Here is a 26,676-nt window from a genome sequence, read left to right as displayed (position 1 = left end):
TTTTTATAGTGTGAACTCAAACCACCACACGCTGGTGAAGTAAGTCTGAGGAGACAGTTTGAAATCAAGGCATGAAAGTTCTTCAATGACACGGATGATGTTTCACCCGAGGACAGAAACTGTGGCTGCCTTAGTACTAAAGGAAACATTAAGTGCATTTTGTACAAAGCTGCTCAAAACCCCAAGTAAGACCCTGACTACGTATACAGAGGTTCTGCAGTAACATTTGTTGCTCTGCACCCCAGGCAGCAGATTAGACTTGGGCGCTCTGTTTCGAAAATAAAACTCCCCACCCTGAGCCCCCATAATGCAAGCCCGCCAGTGCTTGTACATTACAAAAAGAAATCTGTAAGTCTTCAGCTTCAGCGTAAGATCACTTACAATGAAAAAAATGGTCAGTAATTCAACATATTTGGAACTCAATACACTACAGACACTGTTACATATCCCAGTTATGACCCGAGTGACTTGTGAGTATCACAGAATGAATCACATCACGATACCTTATTAGCAGGTGACAGGGAATCATCATCTTGATTTCTTTTTACACCTCTCTTTAAAATACTAGTGGACGGAGAAGCTGAAGGAGACCACATGCAGCGTGCCTGCATACCATTCGGGCTTTCATTAACTAACACTAAAGAATCCTGATCTTCCGGCTTTCGAGGTGAATCCACATTGTTATTTTCCACTGCATCTTCTTTGTTTTCAAGCACTGCAATTTCAGTCTCCAGTAACTCCTCCTTCACCTCTTTATCTTGAATAATGCAACTTTCCCCTACAGCGTTCTCAGCTGCTTCTTTATCATCCCAATTGCTTTCTAGCTCATTCATCTGTTTTTTCTCAGGTTTGCTAACAGCAATCAGTGCCTCGGGTATCTCCTCCAGCTGTCCATTCTGACTTATTTCTTCCTTTTCTGTAGCTGCTGGTTCTTTGCTTTGATTCCCTGCAGCCAGACAGCTGTCACCAGGCTCATCTGAAACACGCTCCAGACACTGTTCAGTTTGGTCACTCGGTTCAGCCAGTTCTTTTATTTCCACTATGGAGTCACTGATTTCACCTGCTATACCCTCTGGATTATCTAGATCCTCCTCCGCTACAACACTATTTCCTTGCAGATTATCTTCAGATGTTCTCTCTCTTTCCACGTTAAATGCACTGGATTCCTTAGGATGCAATGGAGTGCTCATTGCACAAGGTGCCATGGACAAGCTCTCATCAAAATTGGAATTACTGGACGTCTCTGATGTATTTACAGACAGCTGAACTGGGGTGGTTTGGGGCCCGCTCAGTTCATGAGTGGTCTCACTTCTTGATTCAGTGACTGATATTACTCGCTGCTTTGACTTTTTAGAACAGCAATCACAGTTCCTTAGTCTTTTCGGCCTTTTGCTTCTTTTGTGCTGACACTCAGGTATTTGCAAAGAGGAAGGATCACCTCCTGAAGCATTTGCTCCTGGCACATATTCAGGCAGAACAGCTGACCAAGTGTTTTCTGTGTTTGTTTGCTTCTCAACATGTTTATTTTCCTCTGCTGCTTTCAAATCTTGATCAGATACACCTGGGTTGGTGAATGATTCCATTGATGTATTGCTCTTGCTTTGTTCCACATCCGTGTTCTGTGCATCAGGTGAATTCTTTGAGCTGGCAGATCCCACAGCTTTGCTAGCATCTGTAGGAATTCCTTGGTGTTTCGGGTCACACGGTTCAGATGTCAATGCAGTATCTGTGCTGACCTCATGGCTTAGTTCACCTTTATTTGCTTCCAGCAGATCCTTAGCTTCATTTCCTTGGGAAGACACCTCATGGCTATGGCTTCCTGGCTGTAGATCTTTCAATTTACCTTCGAGAGAATCACTCCTATTTTTCACTTTGGCAGATCTTTTCTTCCTTGTGCTTTCTTCCTTGGCCTCCGAGCCATCAGCCTCTGAATTTTCTATGCTGGAAAGCAATCCTTGTGAAGCTCTTCTTGTGTGGTATCGTGGGCGTTCAATCTTCTTCTGACCTACTGTACTTGAGCTACAGTCCTGACCTTCCATGTCAGTCTTCAAGTTATCTTCCAACCTCCTCACACTTTTGTTCACTTCCTCATCAAGGCCCCTTGAAGCAGGAGGCTCCTTTGAGCTTAAGTCCTCTGCAGCAGTTCTCTCGGGTAGACTGCTTTCTTTTTTATTTGTATTTTCTGCAGTTTTCCCAGAGACTTTCTGCTTTTGGGATACATCATCTTTAGTCTGCGGCACCTTCTTTTGCCCAGATTTTTCGTCTTCTTTACGTCTGTCTCTCTTTTGGTGGCCATCTTCCTTATCTTGACTACCTGCTGTACTTTCTACAGTTTCTGACCGTCGTCTTGAAGAACGTCTTAGTATTTTCTGATTAGGAGACACATGTGGAACCTGACTGTCGTCACCTGTTACCTGGTCAGATGACACCGTCGTCTCTGGGGGTGTATTTTCTTTAGAATCCATATCTGCCGCCTGGGCCTCTTCCATTTCTGCTATCGTATCTTCGACTTTTTTAATTTCTACTTCTGTAGAATGGAGAGCTTGGGACTGAGCAAGGAGAATGAGTTCCATGTCTTCTATTCTAGGAGGTTCAGGACTATTTTCCATACTGTTTGAAGTGAAAGACTCTTGTGTGCTTTTCTCTTGTTCTGACCCAATTAACAACTTGGATTGCTTAGTTCCTTGGTGCTCCATTTTACTCTGCCTGCGCGTTAGCCTTCGTATTGCAGTAAATATATGTTCAGAGTCAGATTTTGAAGGCTTTTTATTTTCTTCTCCAGATTTTTCTGGTTTAGCACCAGTCTTGCATACATTTGTACTTTCCTGTTTACCCGCCACAGAAGCGCTTCCAGACATCTCCAATAAACCGTTTAATGCTGAAAGGCTAAAGGGTCTGTTCTCTGAACTACCAAATTTCTCCAAAGTAATAAAAGACTGCCGTCGGCTTGCAGGCTGCGGTGTTCCAGAAATGATGTCACTCGAAGTTGAACTGTTGCTGACATTTGAAGTGTTTTCATTCCCTACTAAGGGCTCCTTCGAAGCTGTTTCCACAGTACTTGTTTCTAACCCCTTTCCAACCGATGGCTCCTCCGGAATCTTTCCAGCTGCATCCCTTTTGGACTCTCCCTCCCTGTTTAAAGTTGAGCTCTCCTCTATGTGAGTGACAGGTGACACTTTCACGCAGGCAGCATTCTCAAGAGGATTATCCGATTTGCAGTCCTCTCTGATTTCATCCGATTTGTTGGTGCATCCTTCACTCTTTGCATTTTCTTCCTGTCCCAAAAACATGAACAGCTAAGTATTGTAGTTTGCCATGAATATAATATAAAAAAGCCAGCTCTGGTACAACACATCCACAAAGTTTTTCAAACCACCCTTCCTTCAAATTATTTTATCATCTGTCCTTTGGTAGTTATAAGAGACACAAATTTTTGGTTTCTTAAAGCCATTTAATCTCAAAACATGAAGACCTGCCAAAATGTTTTATTTAAGTTTTGCAAGAGATATTAACAAACCTACTACTAAAACAGTTTTTACGAAAAATCTGCTGTATTTTACCTACTGTCTCTTCGGCCCTACAGTTGCTCCAGCTAGCTGTTTAGCCAACTCCTCTCCAAAAGTGAAGAGATCTATAGTTAGGATTTACAATTCTGTCCTCCCCACCCCTCCCCCAATCTACTATTTAATCCCCCTCAAGCCCTTACAGCTTCATCCAAAACCAGTTTGGAATGTGGCAACATGGCTAAGCTGTTCAAGAGCATGGTCCACTAGAGTAATATAGAAAGCAACATTAAAAAAACACATCATTTTTAAAAGTAAAAATAGTTCCACAAAAGGATGATGCATACCAAATGCATCTGCTAGGGGAAAAAAAAAAAAAGTGTTACGGAAGAGAAATCAGTGGTATGATTCCTAACGTGAAGCAAGCCAGTTAAACAATTCTTAGAGCAGTGCCATAACGAGTCACAGGACATCAGGGCTACAGCTTTTGGCTACTTTAACCCCAATAAAATATTAGTCAGTGGTAGCATATACACGACTGATCCGTAAGTCCCTCTAAGACCTGCAGCTGTGTAACAAAACTTAAAGACATCCACACTAAAACTAATTGTATAAATCCTCCCATTTAGAAATCAAGTCAAAATGCTTAATGATCGGCCCTTTCTAGTGGAAAAGACATAAAGCAGAACACAGCACAAAACATGGCAACGGTATGGAACTCCAGTCTGGTGATGAGAGCGAAATACAAACCACAGCAGCTGTCAGTGTATTCCGTAGTCACGGACCCTGTGTCCGTATTATTCGGACGTGGAAAAAACAGAGAAAGCCCAAGAAAAAGATATTCTCAAGAGTCTTGCAGGTTAAGGAAATTATTCCTGTGAGCTGATACATTTGGGGGTACTTTTTTTTTTGCTTGAAGAGTTTCCAAATCAAACTTAAAATGGTATCATAAGCAGTAATCAAGGAGTTTTGCCATTAATTACCAGAGCTACTAATATGAAGAAAACATCACTGGTATGGTTATAATTCTGATCTCTTAATTACCCTTAGACAATAAGAAATTACCTGAGGCTTGTTTTTAGTATCTTCTTTTGCATTTTCTATTAAAGATGATTTTTCCCTAAAATAGAAGTTACTTAAATTAGAAGCGTACCAGAAAAGGGGACACCTTTAATGTACATACTGGCCACCTTTACTTACAAAGAATCTTCCTGGCTTTGAGTATACTGTGAAAACAAGGTAGTATCTTGCGATGTGTCCAAATTGTTGTACATAGCAGGAATACCAACTCTGAAACAAACCCAGAAATGGTAAGTCAGATTCTTTTTTAAAAAAAATACAAGAAGGAGAGGGTAGTCTAATGCATTAATTGCAAGCGAGCAGACACTTTTATGAAGTGGACTGAACTTCCAAACTCTCAAGACTACTCAAACCGCAACACCCATCCAGGCAGGGACTACTGCACCAAAGCAGGGCAGCGGCTACGGAGTATCAGGAGACTGCGTGACCGCACACTCCACTCCCTGTTCTGGGCAGAAAACACACAATATTGCAACCGGCTGCTGCAACCTCACGCTCCAACTGATGATTTATCTCCTTATTTCAAGACCACTGTTTTCAGTTGCATTTTTAATTTGAAACATGCTTTTAGGGAAAAAAGCTCTGACTGGGATCCCACTCCGCAAAGAATTCATCACCACACGCTAACAATATAATCCAACGGAGTTCATGTCAAGCATCACTGTACACAAATTTTGCTTACACTGCGTTTTTGCTGCCTGAGTACAGAAAACACACTAGTATTTTCTCGCATTAAAAGAGGATAATTCTAAAGATTCCCTTGCAATTAAGATGTCTTGTGAATATCCTAATTTCTGATACACTGCTGACGTAAGACTTCTCTTCAAATTTGGAAGTCTTTCCTTCAGATCAGGTAAAAAAGAAAAAAAAAAAACCTCTTTCATTTCAATGATTTAAGAAACATGACATCTTCCATTTCACACTGCAAGTGCGAGTCATGAAGTAAAAATGTAAACTCCAAATTACCAAACTCCAAACAGGTAACAGAGAGGACAGTTAATCCAAACAGGAAATGCAGATCAGAGAATAATTTGGTTGCTTTAAAACAGTAAAGCAAGGAACTTTGTTAGCTTTAAACTTTATAACTTGTACGGAAGAGTAAGACTTAATTACCTATAGTAGTCTGAGATACAGAAATTGAAGTTATGTCAATGTACATACTCAATGCGATGACATTTCACATTAAGTTTAAAACAGAATAAATTACAGACCTCTTTGACCTAAGCACTTCTTTTTGATGTTCCGTCAATATTCTCGGTTTTGTTTCAGGAGGAATGAACACAAAATCAACAGATTCCTCCTCTTCCAAAAGTCTCTCACTTTTAGACTTCGAAGATGAAAATTCTAGTTTCAACTACAGAAAGGAAAAAAACCCACCTGGATTAGAAACAAAATAAAGGAACTGAAAGTGTTTTCATAGTTCAGGTACAGCTATCCTAAATGGAACAGTTCTCAAATAACCGCAGTTCTTTCAGCGTATTAATCGCCACAAATCCCTCCAGAGGTGCCAAGTTTCTTCATGAGCAGTTCTTTCCCCCAGCAGTACTGCCTAGGGGAGATTCTGCAGCCCTTCCTCCCTGCCCTTCAGTAAGGTTCTGCACTTCCTTTAGCGTCTTGAGGTTCAAAGCCTGTCACAGGCGAAGGTACCTCAATACTCATGAGGAGTATTATTTACTGTCGTTTACTAAATCAGCGATTCCTTAGGAATACACCACCCTTCTCTCCCTAGCGCAAGTGACAGATCAGAGCATGCAGCACAGGTCGACCAAAACCGAGATCCACCTCAACACCTGAATGCGTCACAACCTGCAACCAGACCAAGGTGTGAGTTTTGTATCTGGTTGCCACCCCCCCATCCACCAAGCAGCCTTCCCCGATCCCTCCTTGAAACTCAGCAATCTGTAAACTCAGAGAATTTTAACAGGCAAATTTAATTACAGCGTGCTATACGGTGTACGTTTGAAAGAAACTATTCCAGCATCACAAAATGCGTTAATTTTTAGAGAATTTACAGCAACACACTAGATGTTCTGCTGCAGAATACAATGGATTTGATTCTACCGCACCTATCTGTAAACACCTTACCTTTGCAGATGTTACTTGCACATTACTGGACTTGTCTTTTACTTCGTTTTTTAGTTCATTCGTCTGTGCCAATATAGAGTCTCGTTTTTGACCCAACTTTACTTCCATTCCACTTATCTTTGCATCCAGCTGCGAATTTTCCATCTATTCAAATAAAAATACACTGAATGCATTGTATGAAGAAACTCCAAGCTCACAAGCCCATTCTGAGATATATTAATTTCTACAACTAAACTGTCCCACACTCCCATTTTCCTGTAAATTACGTAGAGGACAACTTAAAAAAATTAATTATTTCACACGAGCTAGTAGAGCCCCAAATTTAAAATGCATAAACTGTTAAGAACCAGCTCAGCCTTTTGACAGTTCTTACCCAGCATAGTTTATCATTCCAAAGATGAAGGAAGTTCAGGCCAGTCACAGTAAAAATCAAAACTGACCTTGCCACTACCTTCTGAACAATTCCCATGAAGTTACACACGTGAAGCACTCTGTTATACACAAGTTACACACAATGAAGCACCCGCTGGGGTCAACAAAACACTTACTGCGTCAGAGAATGGGCCACTGTATTCTTCAGCTATCGCAACGCTTTCAAAACCAGGCAGCAAGAGTGGAATTTTCTTTTTGGCTTGGTTTAACACAGATCTGCTCAACAAAAAAGAATTTTAAACTTGGGGGGGGGGGAGGGTACAACAAGACCAGCAGATATCCCAGCTTGCACAAAAAGCAGAATATAAATGGTAACCAGAACACCACCAATTCATTCGTACAGAACCTGAGATCTCTTCCTTTAAAAATCACAGAATCACAGAATCATATAGGTTGGAAAAGACCTTTAAGATCATCAAGTCCAACCATAAACCTAACACTGCCAAGCCCACCACTGCACCATGTCCCTAAGCACCTCATCCAAACGTCCTTTAGATACCTCCAGGGATGGGGACTCCACCACTTCCCTGGGCAGCCTGGTCCAATGCTGGACAACCCTTTCAGTGAAGAAAAATTTCCTAATATCCAGTCTAAACCTCCCCTGGCGCAACTGGAGGCCATTTCGTCTCATCCTATCACTTGTTACCTGGGAGAAGAGACCGACCCCACCTCTCTACAGCCTCCTTCCAGGCAGTTGTAGAGAGCGATGAGGTCTCCCCTCAGCCTCCTTTTCTCCAGGCTGAACAACCCCAGGTCCCTCAGCCGCTCCCCATCAGCCTTGTGCTCCAGACCCTTCCCCAGCTCCGTTGCCCTTCTCTGGACACGCTCCAGCCCCTCAGTGTCTCTCTTGGAGTGAGGAGCCCAAAACTGAACCCAGCATTCGAGGTGTGGCCTCACCAGTGCTGAGTACAGGGGCACCATCACTGCCCTACTCCTGCTGGCCATGCTAAATACATAAACAAAAATGTGCGTAATCTTACTTTAACTCTTCAGGATACGTTAATGACGTAGTCTTAGCAAACGTCGCATTCCAGAAGTGGGCACACTGGTTGCGGATCTGTTTGCTCTTATGCTGAAATACCGCACAGAGCAAGGGAGAAAGCTGCTCCAGCAGCTCACTGTCGTAAGAGCCAGTGCAGTGAGACTGTAAACACAGGATAATCTCGGCCAGGAGTTTTTCAAGCTGAGGGAGAGGAGAAACAATAGGTTTTTTATTCAATTCAAATACTGCACATATTCACTATTTAAGTTTAAAACATTATTATCCCATAGAATAGTATGGCCTGAATAAACAAGTTTAAACGCCACACCACATGAAAAGTCTAGCAGCTAAGCTTAGTGTCCTCCCCTCTGCTACCTTTTTAGTAAAAAATAAATCATTTAAAAATTAAATCTCTACCTTCATTATTTTTCAAATTTTTTTGTTAGAATACAGGATGAATGGCAAAACTCCAGTGGCACACATTTTCCACAACCCCAGCCATTTCTCTAGCAAATTTACCTTGTTGTTAAGATTACTGTATGCTTTAGGTACATCAGCAAGCCTGCCAAAACAAACAAAAAAGTTATATTTTGCCAACTCATTTATCCCAAGCATAAGAATTAAACACATAATGCACTCAAGCACTGCACACTAGCTTTAGCATACAACCTGATGAAATAATGTTGCGAAACAAGCCTCCCACTGCACGACTAAAAAATTTCCTGATGTAAAGTTTCCCGTAAGCCTATCCTTTAACCCCACTGATACTTATACGCTAACTTTAAGAAGTACCACCTAAACTGAGTAATTTCAGGTACATCATCCTGAAAAACATGAGAAAACTGCATTCAGTAATTCATTTTACAAGCCTGTGATCTCCAACCTGAAGAGGTTCCCAAACTTGTATTTGCTTGCATATGCCTTCCTTCAAAAGGATAAATCCAACACTCACTTCTCCCTTTTAATGAATAATTCTGAGAAAGACAATGCTCAAACAAAGGCAGATGAGATAGGAGATGGAGAGAGGTGGTGTTCAACTCAACCTTGCACAGGAACAAGTGGATTCTTGCCTCCGAGACAGGGACTCCCAATGAATTTTAGATTAGTGGGAGCAGTCTTGCTTCAAGTTTCAGTAAAAGCTTCAAGAAAACATTGAAGGGCTGACTGGCAGCATCCTATCCTATCCTCCCCTCCTCCCCAGCAACAAAGCTGCACTCCATTTCTTTTCCTTATCTTGAGCAAAGTGTACGTCTCGCACCATCAACAAATCGGGGACAAGCCTCTGCCAGCCCCCTCCCACCAAGCCCCTAATAATTCCATCACGTCCTGGGAAGAGAAGCCTACAACAGTTTAAAAATAAAAAAGCAAAGCCATATGAAGGACAAAAGCACATAGCAACAAACAAGTATTTCTCAGTACTTCCCTCTGCTTAAAAACTGACAGGATTTTAGCGCACTTAAATTTCTTATAATTTCTCTATTCCCTACAAAAATTTACGCAGTTCCTGCCCACTAGAAAACAAATTACTGTTAATAAGTATCTTCACTGCAGCAAAAACAAACAGCAGGTGGAAACCAAGCACTTTAGTCTTGCCGAGGTGACAAGACATTTGCTCTAGAGAGACAGCAATTGTAAATACCAAGCTTTCAGAAGCCCTACAGGTTTCCTTTCATGTATGACTACATAGGTTTGGTTTTATTTCTAAAGAAAAGCATTACATTGGGCGCTGCTACTCACACGTGTGCTTTTCTGAATCCCACCGAGAGTCACTGGAGGGCAGGGCTGTGCCACGGGCCCTCCGGTAACATGCCTGCCACGCGGCGGTTGGGCCGTTCCCACCAGCCACCACCCCGGGGTACACCCCACCCCACCCGCCCAGTCCGGGCACTCTGGTTCCCATGCAGCAATTGTAGAAAACAGCAAGTTCTCAGCGACTACCTTACAGACCCATTCCTTCTGCAGCATCTGAGTGCACTACAAAACTGGTACCTACTAGCTAGGCTGACTCTAGTAAAATGCACGGTGCTTGCAAAGGTGAGAGACTTGGCAGAAGCTGGAAATTCTTAGCGCATTAGAGCCAAAGCCTTGAAAACCCCCAAGCTATATTTAAATACACTGCTTGCTACAGACCACACACAATTTCACCAATATGCAGCAATACAATGAATCCAGTTTTCCAACCATTCTTAAAATACTCACTTTGTTTTTTCATAAAACACTGCCAGGGGTTTTGAAAAAATTGCAAACATAGTCCCAATCACTGAAGGCAATGAAACGTGGCTGATGATGTTGTGAAGAATAGCAATAATTGAAGGACCAACAGAGACCAATGTTTCTGAACAGATTTCTTTGGAACTGAACACATGGAAAGAGTTTAGTAACATCACCAGGAGTTTAACTAGAGAGGCAAGCTTTCCAAGGGGCTCCTTTTTCTTCTTAGACCAATCTGTAGGTGTCTGTGGAGCTAACAAAAAAAAAGAAGTTAATTTTTTCCCTATGTAACCAACATGCATTACAACAAAACACATCTGAACTTTGAGAAACAAAACTTTGATTCCCAAACTATATCTACATACAAATAGTGTAAACCAGACCTAACAAAGGACATATGTTTTTAATGCATAATTTTATCGTACCGCTACAGATGTGATTCCTATTCCTCTTATTTGTATGTATGGTTGGTCACACAAACGACTATGCTTTTAAGTATCTTTAATGCCTACTTGCAAGAGAACAGCAACCGCTCTAGAGATACTAGCTGATATGCATAAATTCTGGAACAGGCAAGGAGGAGGGAAGGGGAAATATCAAGTTCTATTAGTTCATTTATTTATAAGTGAAGTTTCCATCATGTTTTTCCTCATCAACATTTCCAATTAAAGCATTTCATTCCTTCAGCAGTCCAACACAATGTCTTACTACTTCAACAAATTCATATGGGACAGAGAAATTATAAAAAAAACTTCATTTTCTAAGTCATTTCCTCAGCTTTAATAGTTGTACACAGGAGTAGGAAACACAACAAAGAACACTTCACATCCAATGACCTTTTGTGTTCCGTTAAACCTACTCTTGGCTATTTTATGCAAAGCAGCTTCAGGAGCAGTAGACTTTCAAATGTTATGTTAACAGTTTATCATCAGTTTTAGGCAGGTATTATAACTAGACTGCGGATTATGATCAAGCTTAGTTGCTTCAGATTATGTCTGAACAAAGCAAAAGCAGCAGATTTCACATGCAAAAATAACTCATAGCCAAAACATCAACCACAACTTCAGAAACAAGCAGTGTTTTACAGTGAACTGAAAAGTAAAGTGGCCTCAACGTTCACATCAATTTCAGATGTATTTTGTCAGGCTATGCAGTAACTACTCAACCGCTCCACAAATAGAAAAGATCCGATACTCAAATATGCACATTGGATGGTATTTTTAGTTCCTTTTTATGATTTTCTTTGTCAATCCCTTCAGTGCTTCAATGTCACCACTTCTGCATCTACAACAACTCCAGTTTTCAACCAACTCTGGAAGAAAGACACAGAAAACCCCGATATTCAAGTATTTTCTTACATCTGTTTTTTGGCTGATATTTAGTACCGTATGGTGCAAAGTTGATGCAGTCAACCATAACTGATAAAATATGGGTGAGACCATCCATCATTGAAAACATCTGAGAAGGAAACAGAAGTCATCAGCAAAGCCCAAAAGAGCAACAGTGACAGAAAAAAACCCATGTCGGCCATTCAGGACAGCAATACAAACAGCTTTTAAATGTACAAGTGGATGAAATTTGTCTGCATTATCAGGTAAGACTCAAATAAGATTACATTTTAAAATACACACATTTACACAAGCTGAAGTTTTCCCGTTCTATACAAGTAAGACATAAGCACATATACAATTTAAAGAGGCAAAACAGCAACAGACAGCTGTAAGAAGGTGTTAGATTTAAGATGCATCAAAAGTATTGAGGCTCAAGGTATGAGCTGTCTAGCAAAACATGTTACCAAATGCCAGTGTGTGCCTAAGTTCAGTTACTGTACAAAGCCTGGTTTTCAGAAAAGTCACTGTAGGCATAACAAGAAGGCTGTCATTAACATTCAGGAAGCATGACTGATTTCTAGTACATACAAAAAGATGGGTCAAGCTCCCCCCCCACCCCCCAGTTAATCACAAATTCTTCTAAATAAAAAAAAAACCCTTGCTTTTAAAAGAAGGTACATTGATATTGTGGGCCAAAAAGAACAGTTTAGTTTCAATGTAACTTACAAACTGAAGCTCTAAATTGTTTAAGTTTGGCTTGCTTAATAATTATTAATTTTTGAAAACTGAAGTTTATCATTAGGATGCAGCAGCATCCAAAGGAAGATATAACGATGTAAACCCCCAAATTCCATGTTTTCAAATTCCATTTTTCTTTCTCATCTCTTTCTTATTTATTCTTTCCATAGTATGTTTTCAAAAGAGAGTCAACTTCGGAACATAAAGTCTTTTGTGCTTCGAAGCTACTGTTCACTGACACCTACAGACACTCTATCTCCCCATATGATGTGGGCTTGCAAACAGGCAAGACAGATAATGTAAAGGCTTCCTCTTTCAAAACCTGTCTCTCTCATAAAACTCTGAAGTCAAGTCTTTAAATTTTAGCGTACAAGGTTGATGGTACCAGAAATAGAGCAAGTTATGCCCTCTGAACGCTACAGTGCTACTCTCTCCTCCCTCCTAATCAAAATGCCTAGGTCTGTGGTATTTGTTAATTCAACCTGAAGTTACTTTATATATATATATACACACACACACTTCAAGTGGCCCAATCATATTTACCATTTATTTTTACTAAACCAGTATTACTTCAATAGTTAGAAGGCAAATCCAAAGACTGCTTAACTGCTATTTTATATTTAAGCTTATAATTATTTTTACTCTCTTCTTTCAATCCATTTCTAGATTAACTCCAACTCCTGTTAGTAAAAAAAATTTGGTTACGGCTTTATCTAAGTCTCACCCAAAACACTTTAAGTCATAGAAAGTACTACATTAGAGTTTACAATAGGTTCTTACATCTAATTTAAAATATATCTGCTAAAGTATTTATATAGTTCAATATCACTGGTTTATACTCACTACTGGAGTTTCACCTTCTAGCCCAGATATTATTTTGGCACAAAGTTCTTCACAGCATAGGTTTTCTTCTGCTGTTGCAACTAAAGCAGCACAGCGAGCAAATGCTCTATACAGGTCTGACCAAGTGCGCAACAAGGATTTCATAGTTGGCTTTAACAACAGAAAGAAAAAGTTTATAAATATCAATGTCTGAGCATAGAGATAAAAACTTGCTTTAAGTTTTCTTCTTCTGTCAAAACCTATGTAATGCAAGAATTCCAACCCTGGAGCAGTGGTGCAACGTAGATACACACTGGTAATTAACTCTACTCTGAGATTATCAGATAGTACTTTATAGTTTTTATAAACCCCACATGGTTTCTAATTGACATTATGCACTCGCTGTTACCTGTGGAAATTCCTTAACGGGGAAGATATGTGATACTGGTAGCAACAATGCACTATAAACAGCATTGAAGTTGTGTTCCAGTGCATCACCCTGATTCACTTCGTTAGTCTGCAATGAGAAAACAATTTTCTGGTTAAAGCAGCTGCAAAATTTAGATGACAAAAAGGCTGTCCTAAATATATTTATTTGGGACATAAAATCTGTGCAAGCTAAATTGCCAGTGGCATTTTGAAATTAGCTATTCTTGGTCTTTCAAGAGTTCAAGCTGATCCTGCGATTTAGAGAGCTAAAGAGCACTGTTTCTTAATTCCAAAATAATTTAATTCCAAGAATCAAAACGATCAGTTAGAAAATGTCTTATGTATTTTTTTTTTTTTTTAACTTATTTCAGTTGCAATAAGTGATGACAGCAACCTACTTAAAGCACCTAAAACTTTCTTCGTAAATCCTAAGATTTTTAGGTATGACAACTACCTGAGGATTAGTTTGACAACTCCTACATCTCAGGCAATGTACTGCTAGCAAGTAACCTGCAGAACCTGTTGAATATTACACTTTATATGGCTTTCATGAGGGCTTCCAGTCAAGAAGTCTAACATTAGTAAGAAACACTGTTCTAATTACATCCCAAACGTCACAACTCAGTATTTATTATATTTTCATGTAAAACAAACAAGCCTCTCTGTATCTAAAAGTTACAAGGTCCTGAAGGGCAAGTTTCCACCCTTTGTAGCAGCAAGACTATGCTGAGGAATGAAGGCTTGAAGCACATCTATAAACATGTTTATAATCCTAAAAAGGGAGAAAGCCATTCCCAACACTATACTGGGCACTGTACCTAAGAACGGTCATTCTTATTAACTGGAATCACTTTAAGCCAAACTTTGGATGACTACTCCACTGCTGCCCTTCATCTTACTTCACTGCAAATGCTCATACTCTGGTTAGGGACTTAAAAAAAAAAATGCTGCACACACTCCAGTTCCACAAGCACTACCAAGGCTTATGTCATTTTACCATCCCTTCAAGACGTGCAATTCCTAAAAATACTTTAAGATAAGAGATCAGCACAAAGTTTTCCTGTGTTTTTTCTTGGGAGGTGGCAATGGGGAAGAGAAGAAAAAAGCCACTATACCTGATTAATCCATTCAGTTAGCGGATTAACAACAATATTCCACATTCTCCAGAGATGCTCCTTATTTTCCACTTGCTTTGCACTCTGATTAATAATGCAGATCACAGACTCACTGAAAGCCAGCGGAGATGTAGGCCCAGACAAAACATAACCCACGAGTGTTGCTAGAATTACAAAGAATCTAGGGAAGAAAGTTTAAATAGCTAACATGTTTTTCCCAACTTCAGCTGAAAAAAGTTTCTATAAAGTCTTAAACTACAGGAAGCTTGTTATAAACCACCACATACCTCTCATCTGTTACACAGCATTCCAAGAGGTTATTATGGAAAGGCAGCTGAATTAAGAACAAAGCTGGTGTTCCCTTGGAAGAGAAATTTAAGAGGTCAGAACAACATGTACATCGATCAAATGAAACAGCTGCCTCACTTACATGTGTATCTATACAGTATATTTAACTCCAAGCCAGAAATTTGCAATTATTAGAAGTTGTCAAAAATTGTCAATTCTAACACTTCAGAATAAAAATGAGAGGTAAAGCTGGAAAGCTCAACTTCTGCTAGATCCCGGTGCTTCAGCGGAATACCAATTATACTATAGTTGAAGCAAAAAACTTCTGTTTAAAAGGCTGAGAGTTTTATAGTACTTAATTATTACTGCCTTGACTTTACAGGCAACACAATAAGGTAGGCGTACATAACACAATCAGGGTGTATGATGATACCTGGAACATGATGGAGCAACCTGAGATTTGCTTATTTTAAGGTTTCAGCAAGATACCTTTTGGACAACCTCTGTTAAAATCGATCACAAATATTTCAGGTTTGCTAACATCAAAGCATTTAACAAAATGCATTTAATACCCACCAATTAAAGCTTCAAACACCTTAATAAAGTTCTGACTCTTGTTCCTAACTCAGAAAAAGCCTCCAAATGTAAACAAAACACCCAGAAAAAAGCTGGGAGGAATTTCGAGAGTTGAGCTCTTAAGCCAGTTCTGGTAGACAAAACTTTATACTACTCAGTTGAGTTGAAGCAATCGCTTACTCTGCTGCACTTCGGTCTTCTCTCACAGATATCCATCTGCTTTTAAAAGCCTCCAAATGAATTCTATGCACTCCCTGGCTAACAACGGAAACGTTTAGCTACTTTCATAGGCTAGAAAGCTCTATCTCCACTGCCGCAAAACGAACAAGTTGCCCCCTATCTACAGGTGGATGTAGGAGAAGAGCTGATTATCATCCAATTTTAAGTCTCAAAACAACCTTTTAAATTTTTAATAAACCTAACTAGTAGCATGCTCCTACTCAGCCTGCTCCACCCCAAACAAACACACACACACACCCCCGCCCCCCCCGTGTCATTTCAGCCTTTTCTCACAGGTTTTTTTTTGGTGGTTCTCTCGATTGCCATCATCTCTTTCTCCCTTCCAATTTAGTACACAGAACACAGTACCGCACTCCAGTTAGGGCTCGTTAGGACCGAAGTAGAACAGAGTAGTTCTCACTGCTAATGAATACCACAACTTTTTCTGCAGCAGACTATGGCCACTAAGTTCAGGCTTTAGTTCACTATGACTTCTGAACTTTTTCTGAAATAATGCTGTCTAGCATGATATTCTCTTCTCTGCTTCTGTGCATTTACAAGGGCATGTAACTGACAGGACAAGGGGTACTGCTTTAAACTGAAAGAGGGGAGATTTAGATTAGATCTAAGGAAGAAATTCTTCCCTCTGAGGGTGGTGAGGTACTGGAACAGGTTGCCCGGAGAAGCTGTGGATGCCCCATCCCTGGAAGTGTCCAAGGCCAGGTTGGATGGGGCTTTGAGCAACCTGGTCTGGTGGAAGGTGTCCTTGCCCACAACAGGGGGTTGGACTAGATGATCTTCAAGGTCCCTTCCAACCCAAGCCATTCTATGGTCCTATCATTTAATTTTTCCTGAGGAATAACACTTTCTACCCAAGTGCTTCACTCTGTTGACTTCAGAACATTTCCCCCTCACATCAGTTTTCAGTATGCAAGTAGTCCTACACAGTGTGACTATGCACTCTCCTTGCAAACTATCTGCAAACTGTATTTTAAATCATGACCTGAACATGAGAAATCCTCTCTCATTATTACAGCACTTTGAGCATAGCCCTTTTTACCTATAGACTGTTAAATTACTCATCAGAACTGAGGGCTGGAAACAAAGTCTGCATTCTGGAACACAGAATAATATGGTTTCCTGAAAGATCTGGATCTAACGACTTGGGAAGTGCTCTGTCCGTTTGTGCAAATATGACATCCCAATACATTTCAGTGTAAATAAAGACAAAATTCTGGAATGAAGTCAGACTTACATTTAAAAGATCCATATCAGCAACCTGATAAGCTGGTGATCCCAATACTTTTGGAGGCAATTCCTTAACAGTAATATCGATGAGGGACTACATAGGGGAAAAGAAGAAAACATACGTAAATATTTTTCTCCTAAGGGCTCAAATATTTTAAGTAACACCACAAATAAAACCGAAATTGTAACGATTGCTTCCCCTTAGTAAAAAGAAAAAAATCCATCATGAAAGTAACTGTCCTTTGAAGCAGAAGATTCTGGCAGAACCACGTACCCAGTTCTGTGAACATTGCTGATAAACCTGAAAACTGCTTTTAAAGAAAGAAACCCTTAAGCAACACTATGCCATCTGATGAGAACTGCATAACTTACAGTTTACACCAAAAAAAGCTGTCTCTCTTTAAGAGACCATTCTGATAACTTAGATGCCAAAGGCTGCTACCAATCACAGTCTAGACCATCCAAAAGAAATGAGATTTACAAAATAGACAAAGCAACCCAACTTACCAGTATTTTCTGCACAGGAAGGGAATTTGATCGAACAGTGTTTTTTAAGGCCTGGAGCAACATAGTCAGTATTTCCGACCCTTGCTTTTCTTTCTTATTTCCTAGAATAAAGCATATTTACAGTTAGAGCAGGACAAAGTAACAGTCACTCTGCCCATCATTTAAAACTTGAATATAATGTACTGCAAGATCAAAAAATTTCTGTGTATATTTATAAACATATACCAAGTACTTAATAGATTTGGACACCAAGTCTACTCTGAAGAGCAGCGTAGCTGAAACTGAAAAGTTTAAATAACCCCCCAAGTTCTATTAATAAAATGGAAACACCTTCGTATCATTAACAACCGTAACTGACATGCTAAAAAAAGTTGTGAAATTTTGCATTTACCCAAGCAATGCACTTCATTTCTCTTATGCTTTTCAGTTAGATCTTTTAATACAGAATATTTCATTATTAAGAATATTCTGGACTTTCAAAGCCTTTACAGAGTAATGAACACTTTTTTTAAAATAGGAAGCAACTTACTTCTATACATCTGTGAAGACACTATACTTTACTATGAAATAAAACTTAATTAAAAGAAAAAAAGGTAGCCATAGTCACATAACAAAGAGTTTACACTAATTTGAGTAATACACTGAATGTCTTGATTTCTCAATACCAAAGAACTGGGGTGGGGTTATTTTTTTTTGGAAATGGAAAGATTTCTTCAGCAAGAAAGGCAGTTAAAGTGCTTTTGTCTTACTGCTACATGCCATACACCTGCAGTCATATGATGCTGTGCCTTCCCTAATAAGCCTCACTGGATCAGATCCATATGATCTTGTATTTGTCACACAAAGACGTAGGCGTCATGAAAAACAGAATCATAGAATCGTTTAGGTTGGAAAAGATCCTTAAAATCATCAAGTCCAACTGTTAACCTAGCACTGCCAAGTCCACCACTAACCACGTCCCTAAGCACCACAGCTACATGTCTTTTAGTCACAAGTGGTGACTCCACCACTTCCCTGGGCAGCCTGTTCCAGCGCTTGACAACCCTTTCGGTTGCTGCTTCAAAAACAACTACTGATGATGCCTAAAGCCAAGTTTTACCAGCAATGAAGCAAATACTGCTTAAGGTCTAGTCTTAGCCCCCCCTTCCCCCCCAGCTGGTCAGCAATGACAAACAAAAAAAACAAAACAAAACAAAACAAAAAAGAGAACCACTTTTTACCTGATTCAATAGCTGTTTTTACATATCCATTTATGTCCTTCCATATAACATTCAGCATACAATCTACAAGAAAGCATAATATTTTTATTCAGTTTGTAATAAAAATATAAAAATATTAAACAAAACAGCAGTTAAAATACAAACTGCGTTAAACAACAGACTTGGATGTAAGCCAAAACTAACATATGCTTTCAAACCAAGTCAGACCAGTTCTATTTAATCTCAACACTGGAATATTACAGGAAGTGGTCATTTTTTCTTCGGTTTCCCTCCCCCACTTTATTTTCCAGAAAAGAAATCAAATTTCACCACTAAATTCTTACCAGGAACTTCTTTTCCAATTGCGATAAAGCCATCCTGAACTGCATTTATAAGTGTGCTGGCATGCTTACAAAAAAAAGAAGGGCTACTGATCAGTGGGTACTGGAGAGGCTCTAGGAGAACAAAAAAAAAAAAATGTTCTGTACATCTGTTATTTTGCAGTCTACTGGTAAGATAAGCCTTAAAAATAATCAAGTATATATGCGTACTTACAGCATTTAACATAAAAACAACTTCTAATCCTAAAGATGACAACTAACAGTTTTAAATGTTTAAAACATTTCATGCTAACAGACATCTTAAAATCCAACAAAATTGGCCATTTCAGATTACGCAAAAGTACTTAAAAAGAAAATACAAGTCACATACCTAAACTAAGTACAAGTTTGTTTTGCTTAGCAAAATCTAAAACTTCTGGTCCCATCAAGAAGTGAAGCAGCATTTCAATTCCCAAAAGCTGAATGGAAGGAATCACCACGACTCCTGCTGTACTAGAATTCAAGTTCATCCTTGGCGTGACTGGATTTGCAAATGTGTAAGGACCTAAGTGAGGGGAGAAAAATTACATCATCTCATACTTCACCTGCAATCAAGCGAACGGAAAGATACAGTAGACCAAAATCCCAATGTTAACATGAAAAGAACAAATCTTAGAACAGCGCTGGCTAAAAGGGACCTCTAACAGCCAGATATCTCGCCCACACTATTAAGTGGGGTTTAACATCACAGTTACAACCCTGTATTCTGAAAATATAAGTATCTTCCACAGATTGCAAAGTCTCAGACGCCAAACTTTATTTCAGCAACAAAAGTCTCTGTGGAAGTTGTGGTTATAGATCAAGTTACATACATGCTACACTATATACTAGTTATACAGTAACTTTACTGCTACAAAAGAGTTTCCATTAGAAACTTTTACACAGAACCCAAGTTTAAGAGGTCTCACATGCAAAGCATTTTGACCAACCTCAGTTATGATCTCAAAGAACTAAGATTAACTTTTTTTTTTTAAAAGGGAACAAAGGAAGCTCTACACATCTAGGACACTTCCACAACATATCTGAGGCTTCTAGTTACAGCAGTCTAGAGTTACACAAGCTGTGAACACTAGGCTTTCCATACAGAGATGAAAAAGAGGCAGTTCCTTGTCTCAGGCATGCAGATGCCAAGCTCAAGTAGGTGTGATTTCACATGTACTTAAAGTACCAAAATCATTGCTGTATTATGATCACTGGGTTGCTATTCAGTCAGAAACTAAAAATGCTACAGTAATGAGAATGGCATATATAAATAGCACATATATGAATCCATGAAAAACTAAGTTTCAAACCAAAGCTCCCTTGCAAAAGAGAACACAATTCAGGACGTTAAAACTGGTCCTCAACACGATTTGATTAGCAGAATTTTGTAAACTTGAAATACCAACTACAACAGCCTACTTTTAACCAATGTAAATCACTACCTCTGAGCTCTCCAACAAATATGCGGAAAAAATTACTGTTTTCAATAATAATACATTGCAAATAAAAACACAGAAAGATGTTAAATAGAACAGATTACTTGCTGCATCTAGAATACAGTTGGAAACAGGCTCGTACTTTAATACCTGATTTCTGTGCAGGGGTTGCCAAGGCTAAACTTTGGTTGGCTGGTGCACGTGAAGGAGTTCCTTGCAATGCAGCAGAAGAATCCAGACTTAAAGTACTTTGGATTAACGGCACACAAACCTGCAGATATCAAACCTCAGTGAAAATAAGCATGACACATACAAACCGTAAGCCACAAAGAACCATATGTTTCAAATAGCACATAGACTGTACTGTTGTTCAGAGCATCAGCGTTTCAGAGTTTCTCGGTACTTAACACAATACTTTTAAGATGCTGTATAAAATATGCATACTGATACATGAATTAGAAATGGCTAGATTAAACAACTCATGTCAGAATGATCCAACTGTACCATATCCAAAAAAGCTGGATGTTTTCTTTAGTCCTGAAGTTTAATTTAACAACATTCAGAAGCCTAATAGAAACATTATGTTCATTCCAGTTATAATGCGAGTAGTAATGAAACACCTGGATCATTCTTCTCTCTATGCATCTTTAAATATTTTGTGCTCTTTTCAGAATGTTTTCCTATGGCAGACTTGCCAAAGCATACACTTGTACAGTGAAAGGACAACGCAGTCCTTATGCAACATGCTTATGTCTACTGTTGCTGTGCGCTCACTGGAGATTTTCACCGAGATGCTCACATGACATGCAGATATGGTCTCAATTCTTTTGGAACTTTAAAAAGATTGCACCTATAGTCCCAAGCGCTCCTGCTGTATGTAACACACACACATGCACAGCACACAAATACACAAGTCACATTTGGTTCCTTAAGACAGCTTTATTTTAATAATAAACGAGAGAAGGACAAAGCAGGTACAGAATAAGGTGTGGTAACAAAGAGGGGACTTCGCTTCACACACTCAACACAGGCTAAGTGATTATGCTATGACTATTTTCAGCGGTGTTACCTGTTCAAAGTTGGCAGGCAGCTGAGGTCCCAGCCTCATGAGTAAATACCACCAGACCTCCAGTTTCGTCAGTGCCAAAGCCTCTGTTCTCACATGGATCGAGCTCAGTGGCTGCATTAGCAATTTCAGCCTTTTAGCACTGCACAATATATCTTGAAGACCAAAAAAGCATATTTTTAAGGAACACTATTAAATAATTAAATCACAGAACAACAAAAAAGGAAAATTTTTAAACCCTTAGGTTTTTTCCTAATATATTTTAGCTTAAAATTCAATTAATGACAATTTGCAAAACTAAAATACATAGTAAATGCATCAACCTTTCAGACTTTTACTGCTCTAATTGTTGTCTAGAACGACCCTGGAAACAGCAAGTATTTCTTTCCAATACCAAGACTGAAATGAAATCTACTGAATACCAACATAAACAGAAGGAAATTCACTCTTGCTTGCTATGTTACAGTCTCCTATCTGCCACAGTAAAAGAAACACCAAACTCTTAACATCTACGTGCATTACCACTGGATGAGAATGAATGATCTTAAATACAGTATTCTGAGGCCACAAAGGATCCTTTACCACTGAAGTAGAAGTAGCATAGCATGTCTGGACAGAAGTTTGCTCAAGCCTATGCAAGTGTTCGAAGAAGAGAAAAACTTCTAGCCGGCTCAGCAGCATCAGAACCTGCCCACCCACAATTCATAAGGAACTGCTGACAGAGGCTGCTTTTGCAGGACACAATCCTTATTAGCCATGCTGGAACGCGCACAACGAACGCCAACTGTGCCAGGGATTTTATCTTCTGATACAACCAATCCTTTGTTAATTAATTTATGGGAAACAATGATCAGAACAAATGACCAGATAAGAAACAAATTAAAATGACAATTTAAGTTAAATTCAGCTAAACTAAGAAATGTCCACATTCAGCTTTCTCTTCAGGACACACAGTAAGGAGAAGCACCATCAAGGTAGAAAATAAATATTGTGCATTTTGACACAGGCTTAACAAAAGACTTGTTCAGGTCTCAGTTATACCTTTAAAACAACTTTTTTTAACACCTCTAGAATCCTGAAGCATTGCTCTTCTCCAATTAATCCAGTCTGAAATAAGATCTACAGAATGGTTTATCATCTACTTCATTGCTGTTTGGATCACTTAAAGCATTACAAAACAAAGGTTTGTTAATTTTATTCTATTCATTTCTCCTAGAAGGAATATTAAGATAGAACTACTGAGCAAACTGTCACTTTTCCTTCAAAAGAAACCAAACCACCAACTTGAATTTTACTTATGTATATACACAGTATATACCACTATGTATATATACACACCACTGTGTATTACCACAGATATACTATGTCTATATCCAGTGGTATGCACCATAGTATTGACCACTATTAGACAGAATATTCTCTTCAGTTACATAAAGTGACAGTAGTCAAAACAATGCAGGTTAACTTTTTTTAATCTACCTGGATTTAGAGCAAAATTATCTATTAGACTCTTCCATGCAATGAAGGCTATTTTCTTTACCACTGGTGAGCCACTACGAAATCCAAGTTCCTCCAGCTGCAGCAATGAGTTGATAAAACTGCCACTACGATGCAGAGTCTGAAGATAAAGAAGTTCAGAATTAAGATATTTACGTTGTCAAAAATTCCTTCCCTAAAGATTCGTGATTGTAAAACTCACTGCTTTTCTGCTTACCTTTCCAAGTAATTTGACAAACAGTGGCCATAATTTTAAAACGTAAGTCTCATTTTTTGTAGAAAACAATTTCTGAAGTTCCGAAATTAATTTCTGCAGACAGAAAGAAACATAATTTCTACAAGACATATATTCAAAGTGTTCCAAAATCTACATACTCACACCAATGTCTGGAGACACAATCAGCCTATGGTTGTGCTATTTCTAGATCAGAAGGATTTAATTCTGTACAGCATAGCATTCGCTGGTAAATCAGTCGAATGTTGCTACCATCTGATTACCTTCTTAGTTGAAGTTTATGGTTGGTTTCAATTATTCTGACAGTGGCATCCAAGAAATCAAAATCTATTTCCTTAAATACTTGTAGTCTCTCTAACTCTCCAGTCAAAACACACTGTGACCCTAAAAACCACCTTGTTTGGGTTTTTTATGTAAACACACTTAACTTCAGCAGTGAATAAGGCAAAATAAATAAGCCTACAGTTCTGGAAGTGAAAGGGAACATGAAAAACTTCATCAAAACAACCAAGGAAAACACGGGGCTGTTGCTGAATAGGGTGAGGAAGCTTTTGATGGACATGGAAAATGCTGGAGGTACTCAATGCCTTTCTTGCCTCCGTCTTTACTCTCAGGCCTCCAACGTCTGCCTCCCATCACCTTTGTTGCTGGGCACATAGGTACTACCCATGGTAGAGAAGAACTGAGTTGGGGACTACTTTAGTAAACTTAACATATAAAAATCCTACAAACTCTACAGCGTGTAGCCAAAGATGAGAGGAGAAGGCGGCCAATGACACAACAAGGCCACATTATTGTTTCTTGAGAGGTCACTGCAACTGGTAGAGATCCCCAATGACAGGGTAGGGCAAGACAAATCTTATGTCAACTTCCAAAGGAAAAAAAACCAACCAAACAAAAAAACCCTAAAAAACCCAAACCCGCAAAAGAGAGGATCTGGGGAATTACAAGCTAGCCAATCTCACTCCTGTGCCTGTGGAAACTCCTGTGGATTTCCACTCCTGTGGAAAAATTATGGAGCAAATTCCTGTGGAAGCCATTTCTAGGCACAAGAAGAACAACAAGGTCCTCACAAACAGCCAGCAGAGTTTTACCACGGGCAAAACCTGCTTTTCCAATCTGACTGACTTCTATGAGGAAATGCCTGGTTTTGCAAATGCAGGGAGTGCAGCAGATATTCTCCACTCCAACTTTAGCAAGGCTTTTGACACAGTCTCCTCTAGTGTCCTCATAGCCCAACTGGGGAGATACAAACTAGTTAGATTACAAGGTGTGTGGCTGGACCGTTAGGCTCAAAGGCTGGCAGTTAGCAGTTCAGAGCCCAGGTTACGCGTGCAATTTATGAGGGGTCGACAAGGGCCAATACAATTTAACACAATCGATGATGCGGGGGAAAGCATCAGTTGATATGCTGGAGGACGGGGCTACACCATTCACAGGGATCGTTACAAGCTTGAAAAATGGACTGACAGAAACCTCACAGAATTCAAAGGCCAAGTGCTATACCTGGGATAGATGAACCCCCTGTACCAGTACCCACTGAGGACTCACGGGCTATCTAACACCTCTGCAGAAAAAGAGGTGGGGGACAAGAACTTTAATGCTAAGTCAGGAACGTGCTCCTGCATACTGCACTGCACTAGCAAAAGCACAAGAAACAAGTCAAGAGAACTGACCCCTCTACTTGGTACTCATCAGATCGTCTCTGGAATACTGTACCAAACTTTGGGCACTGAAGTACCAGAGCTACTGGCAAACTGAAGTGACCCAGCAGAGGGTCGCCACTAAGATGGTGAGAGACAGAGTTCATGAAAGAAGAGCTAGGCTTGTTTAGCTTGGGGTGGGAGGCAATACAATTGCAGTCTTCCACTTCTTATAGCTGGATTATAAGGAAGAAGCCAGATGCTTCAGAAAAGTACTGAAAGAAAGGACTGGAGGCAACAGACACAGGTTTCAACAAGGCAAATCCTATTTTTACCATGCAAGTGGTTAAACACTGGAACAAGCTGCCCAGACGGGCTAAATTTCCATCCTTTAACATATTCAAACCTCAACTGGACAAGGCCCTGAGCTATCTGGCCTTAACTTTGAGGCTAGCCCCGTTTTGAGTGGGAATCTAAGCTAGATGATTTGAGTTACTGCCACACCAAGTTCTGCTGATTCTAGTTCAGTAAGCAAATTCTCTTTAAGAGACAATAAGTTTAATGATATTTATGAGTTAATGCTATCAAGATAGGTGCTTAAAGGTCATTTAAAAACGGCAAGTTATTTTCCTGATGAATGATTCTTGTCAGAGTTTTTTTTCTTTCTAGTGTTCCAGTATCTACATTGTTGTTACATTAACTTTCTGTCATCAAGAAGTTGCTGTCAATGCACAGCAGCTGTCTGCTGCCACTATCTAGACTGTAAATAAAATTAAAAAACCCCCAACCAACCAACCCACCCCCCAATTACTATTCCTAGTCATCTCTAGAAAAAAGGCACAGCATTTCCACTTACTGTGGTCATCAGGTGCTCAGTGACAGCTGCCACCTCCTGCTGTTTCTGGAGGAGCAGCGGCATGCCCATCTCCAGAGCAGTGGCACCTCGTAACTGCACCTTATGAGCTGAATGGACGACCAGAGGAATGATCAGTTTTGCCCACCTCACTGCCTCTTCTCCCATCTGGGCTGGAGTTTGCTCCATTAAGCTAGAGCCAAAAAACAAATATAGGTATTACAAATCTCCAACAGACATACTGCTCAGACACTCAAAGATAATCTTAGTATCATCAATAAATGCTCTAATTCAACATATGATTTACAGGAAACCATTCTAAACAATTTCATTTTTTTATTTTTCTAAAGAATTGTATTTTGACAGTTCACTTAAAACTGCGATGCTGAAGCGTTATTTCAGATAAGCCTCTCCAAAAGCAGAACAGACTGACATTTACAGTTGTCCTTTCCAGTCTATCACAACTTTTTGGGCAAAAGAGCTGAATTGAGAGCCTGAAAGGAACATACGATTGCTTCCTTATCAGCAACCAAGTACAAAGTTTGCATATTAACCATCCCTTGTGTGCTCCTAGCAGTCCAGACCAGCTCCAACAGGCCATGTGTGCTGAAAAGAATATATGCCTGCTTTTGAAAAACAACTCAAACCCTGAAACAGCACAGGTTTGCACAGACTCAACGTACATTAGCCTAGTCAAGTGTTCTTATTTTATCCCTCTATTACTGAGCTGTTAGAGCAGAGTATGACAAACAATTCCATACGTTTACACCATCCCACACAGAAGCCAACAAGACTTTCAGAAATGGGAGTACCCAGCAT

At 39.6% G+C, this 26,676-nt stretch overlaps 1 protein-coding gene across 2 annotated transcripts in view; it reads right to left on the bottom strand.

Moving 5' to 3' along the window:
- RIF1 (replication timing regulatory factor 1) overlaps positions 1 to 26,676 on the bottom strand; it is a 37,186-nt gene that overhangs the window by 4,060 nt on the left and 6,450 nt on the right. For both annotated transcript variants that reach the window (XM_075511691.1, XM_075511692.1), the window contains exons 6-29: positions 25,861 to 26,050; positions 23,344 to 23,436; positions 23,109 to 23,247; positions 21,633 to 21,784; positions 20,714 to 20,834; positions 19,477 to 19,650; positions 19,110 to 19,220; positions 18,787 to 18,849; positions 17,567 to 17,667; positions 17,067 to 17,153; positions 15,016 to 15,089; positions 14,729 to 14,909; positions 13,594 to 13,701; positions 13,206 to 13,355; positions 11,652 to 11,751; positions 10,282 to 10,546; positions 8,602 to 8,644; positions 8,081 to 8,283; positions 7,217 to 7,316; positions 6,669 to 6,812; positions 5,795 to 5,937; positions 4,704 to 4,793; positions 4,569 to 4,623; positions 504 to 3,275 (exon numbers count right to left, since the gene is read on the bottom strand). In XM_075511691.1, the coding sequence (XP_075367806.1) occupies positions 504 to 3,275; positions 4,569 to 4,623; positions 4,704 to 4,793; positions 5,795 to 5,937; positions 6,669 to 6,812; positions 7,217 to 7,316; positions 8,081 to 8,283; positions 8,602 to 8,644; positions 10,282 to 10,546; positions 11,652 to 11,751; positions 13,206 to 13,355; positions 13,594 to 13,701; positions 14,729 to 14,909; positions 15,016 to 15,089; positions 17,067 to 17,153; positions 17,567 to 17,667; positions 18,787 to 18,849; positions 19,110 to 19,220; positions 19,477 to 19,650; positions 20,714 to 20,834; positions 21,633 to 21,784; positions 23,109 to 23,247; positions 23,344 to 23,436; positions 25,861 to 26,050 (5,659 nt within the window). The remainder of the gene's footprint in view (positions 1 to 503; positions 3,276 to 4,568; positions 4,624 to 4,703; positions 4,794 to 5,794; positions 5,938 to 6,668; positions 6,813 to 7,216; positions 7,317 to 8,080; positions 8,284 to 8,601; positions 8,645 to 10,281; positions 10,547 to 11,651; positions 11,752 to 13,205; positions 13,356 to 13,593; positions 13,702 to 14,728; positions 14,910 to 15,015; positions 15,090 to 17,066; positions 17,154 to 17,566; positions 17,668 to 18,786; positions 18,850 to 19,109; positions 19,221 to 19,476; positions 19,651 to 20,713; positions 20,835 to 21,632; positions 21,785 to 23,108; positions 23,248 to 23,343; positions 23,437 to 25,860; positions 26,051 to 26,676) is intronic.

Source organism: Mycteria americana, chromosome 9 (assembly GCF_035582795.1).
Source record: "Mycteria americana isolate JAX WOST 10 ecotype Jacksonville Zoo and Gardens chromosome 9, USCA_MyAme_1.0, whole genome shotgun sequence".
NCBI lineage: Eukaryota > Metazoa > Chordata > Aves > Ciconiiformes > Ciconiidae > Mycteria > Mycteria americana.
The sequence above is the reverse complement of the archived record's forward strand: the minus strand, read 5'-3'. Positions and strand labels throughout refer to the sequence as shown.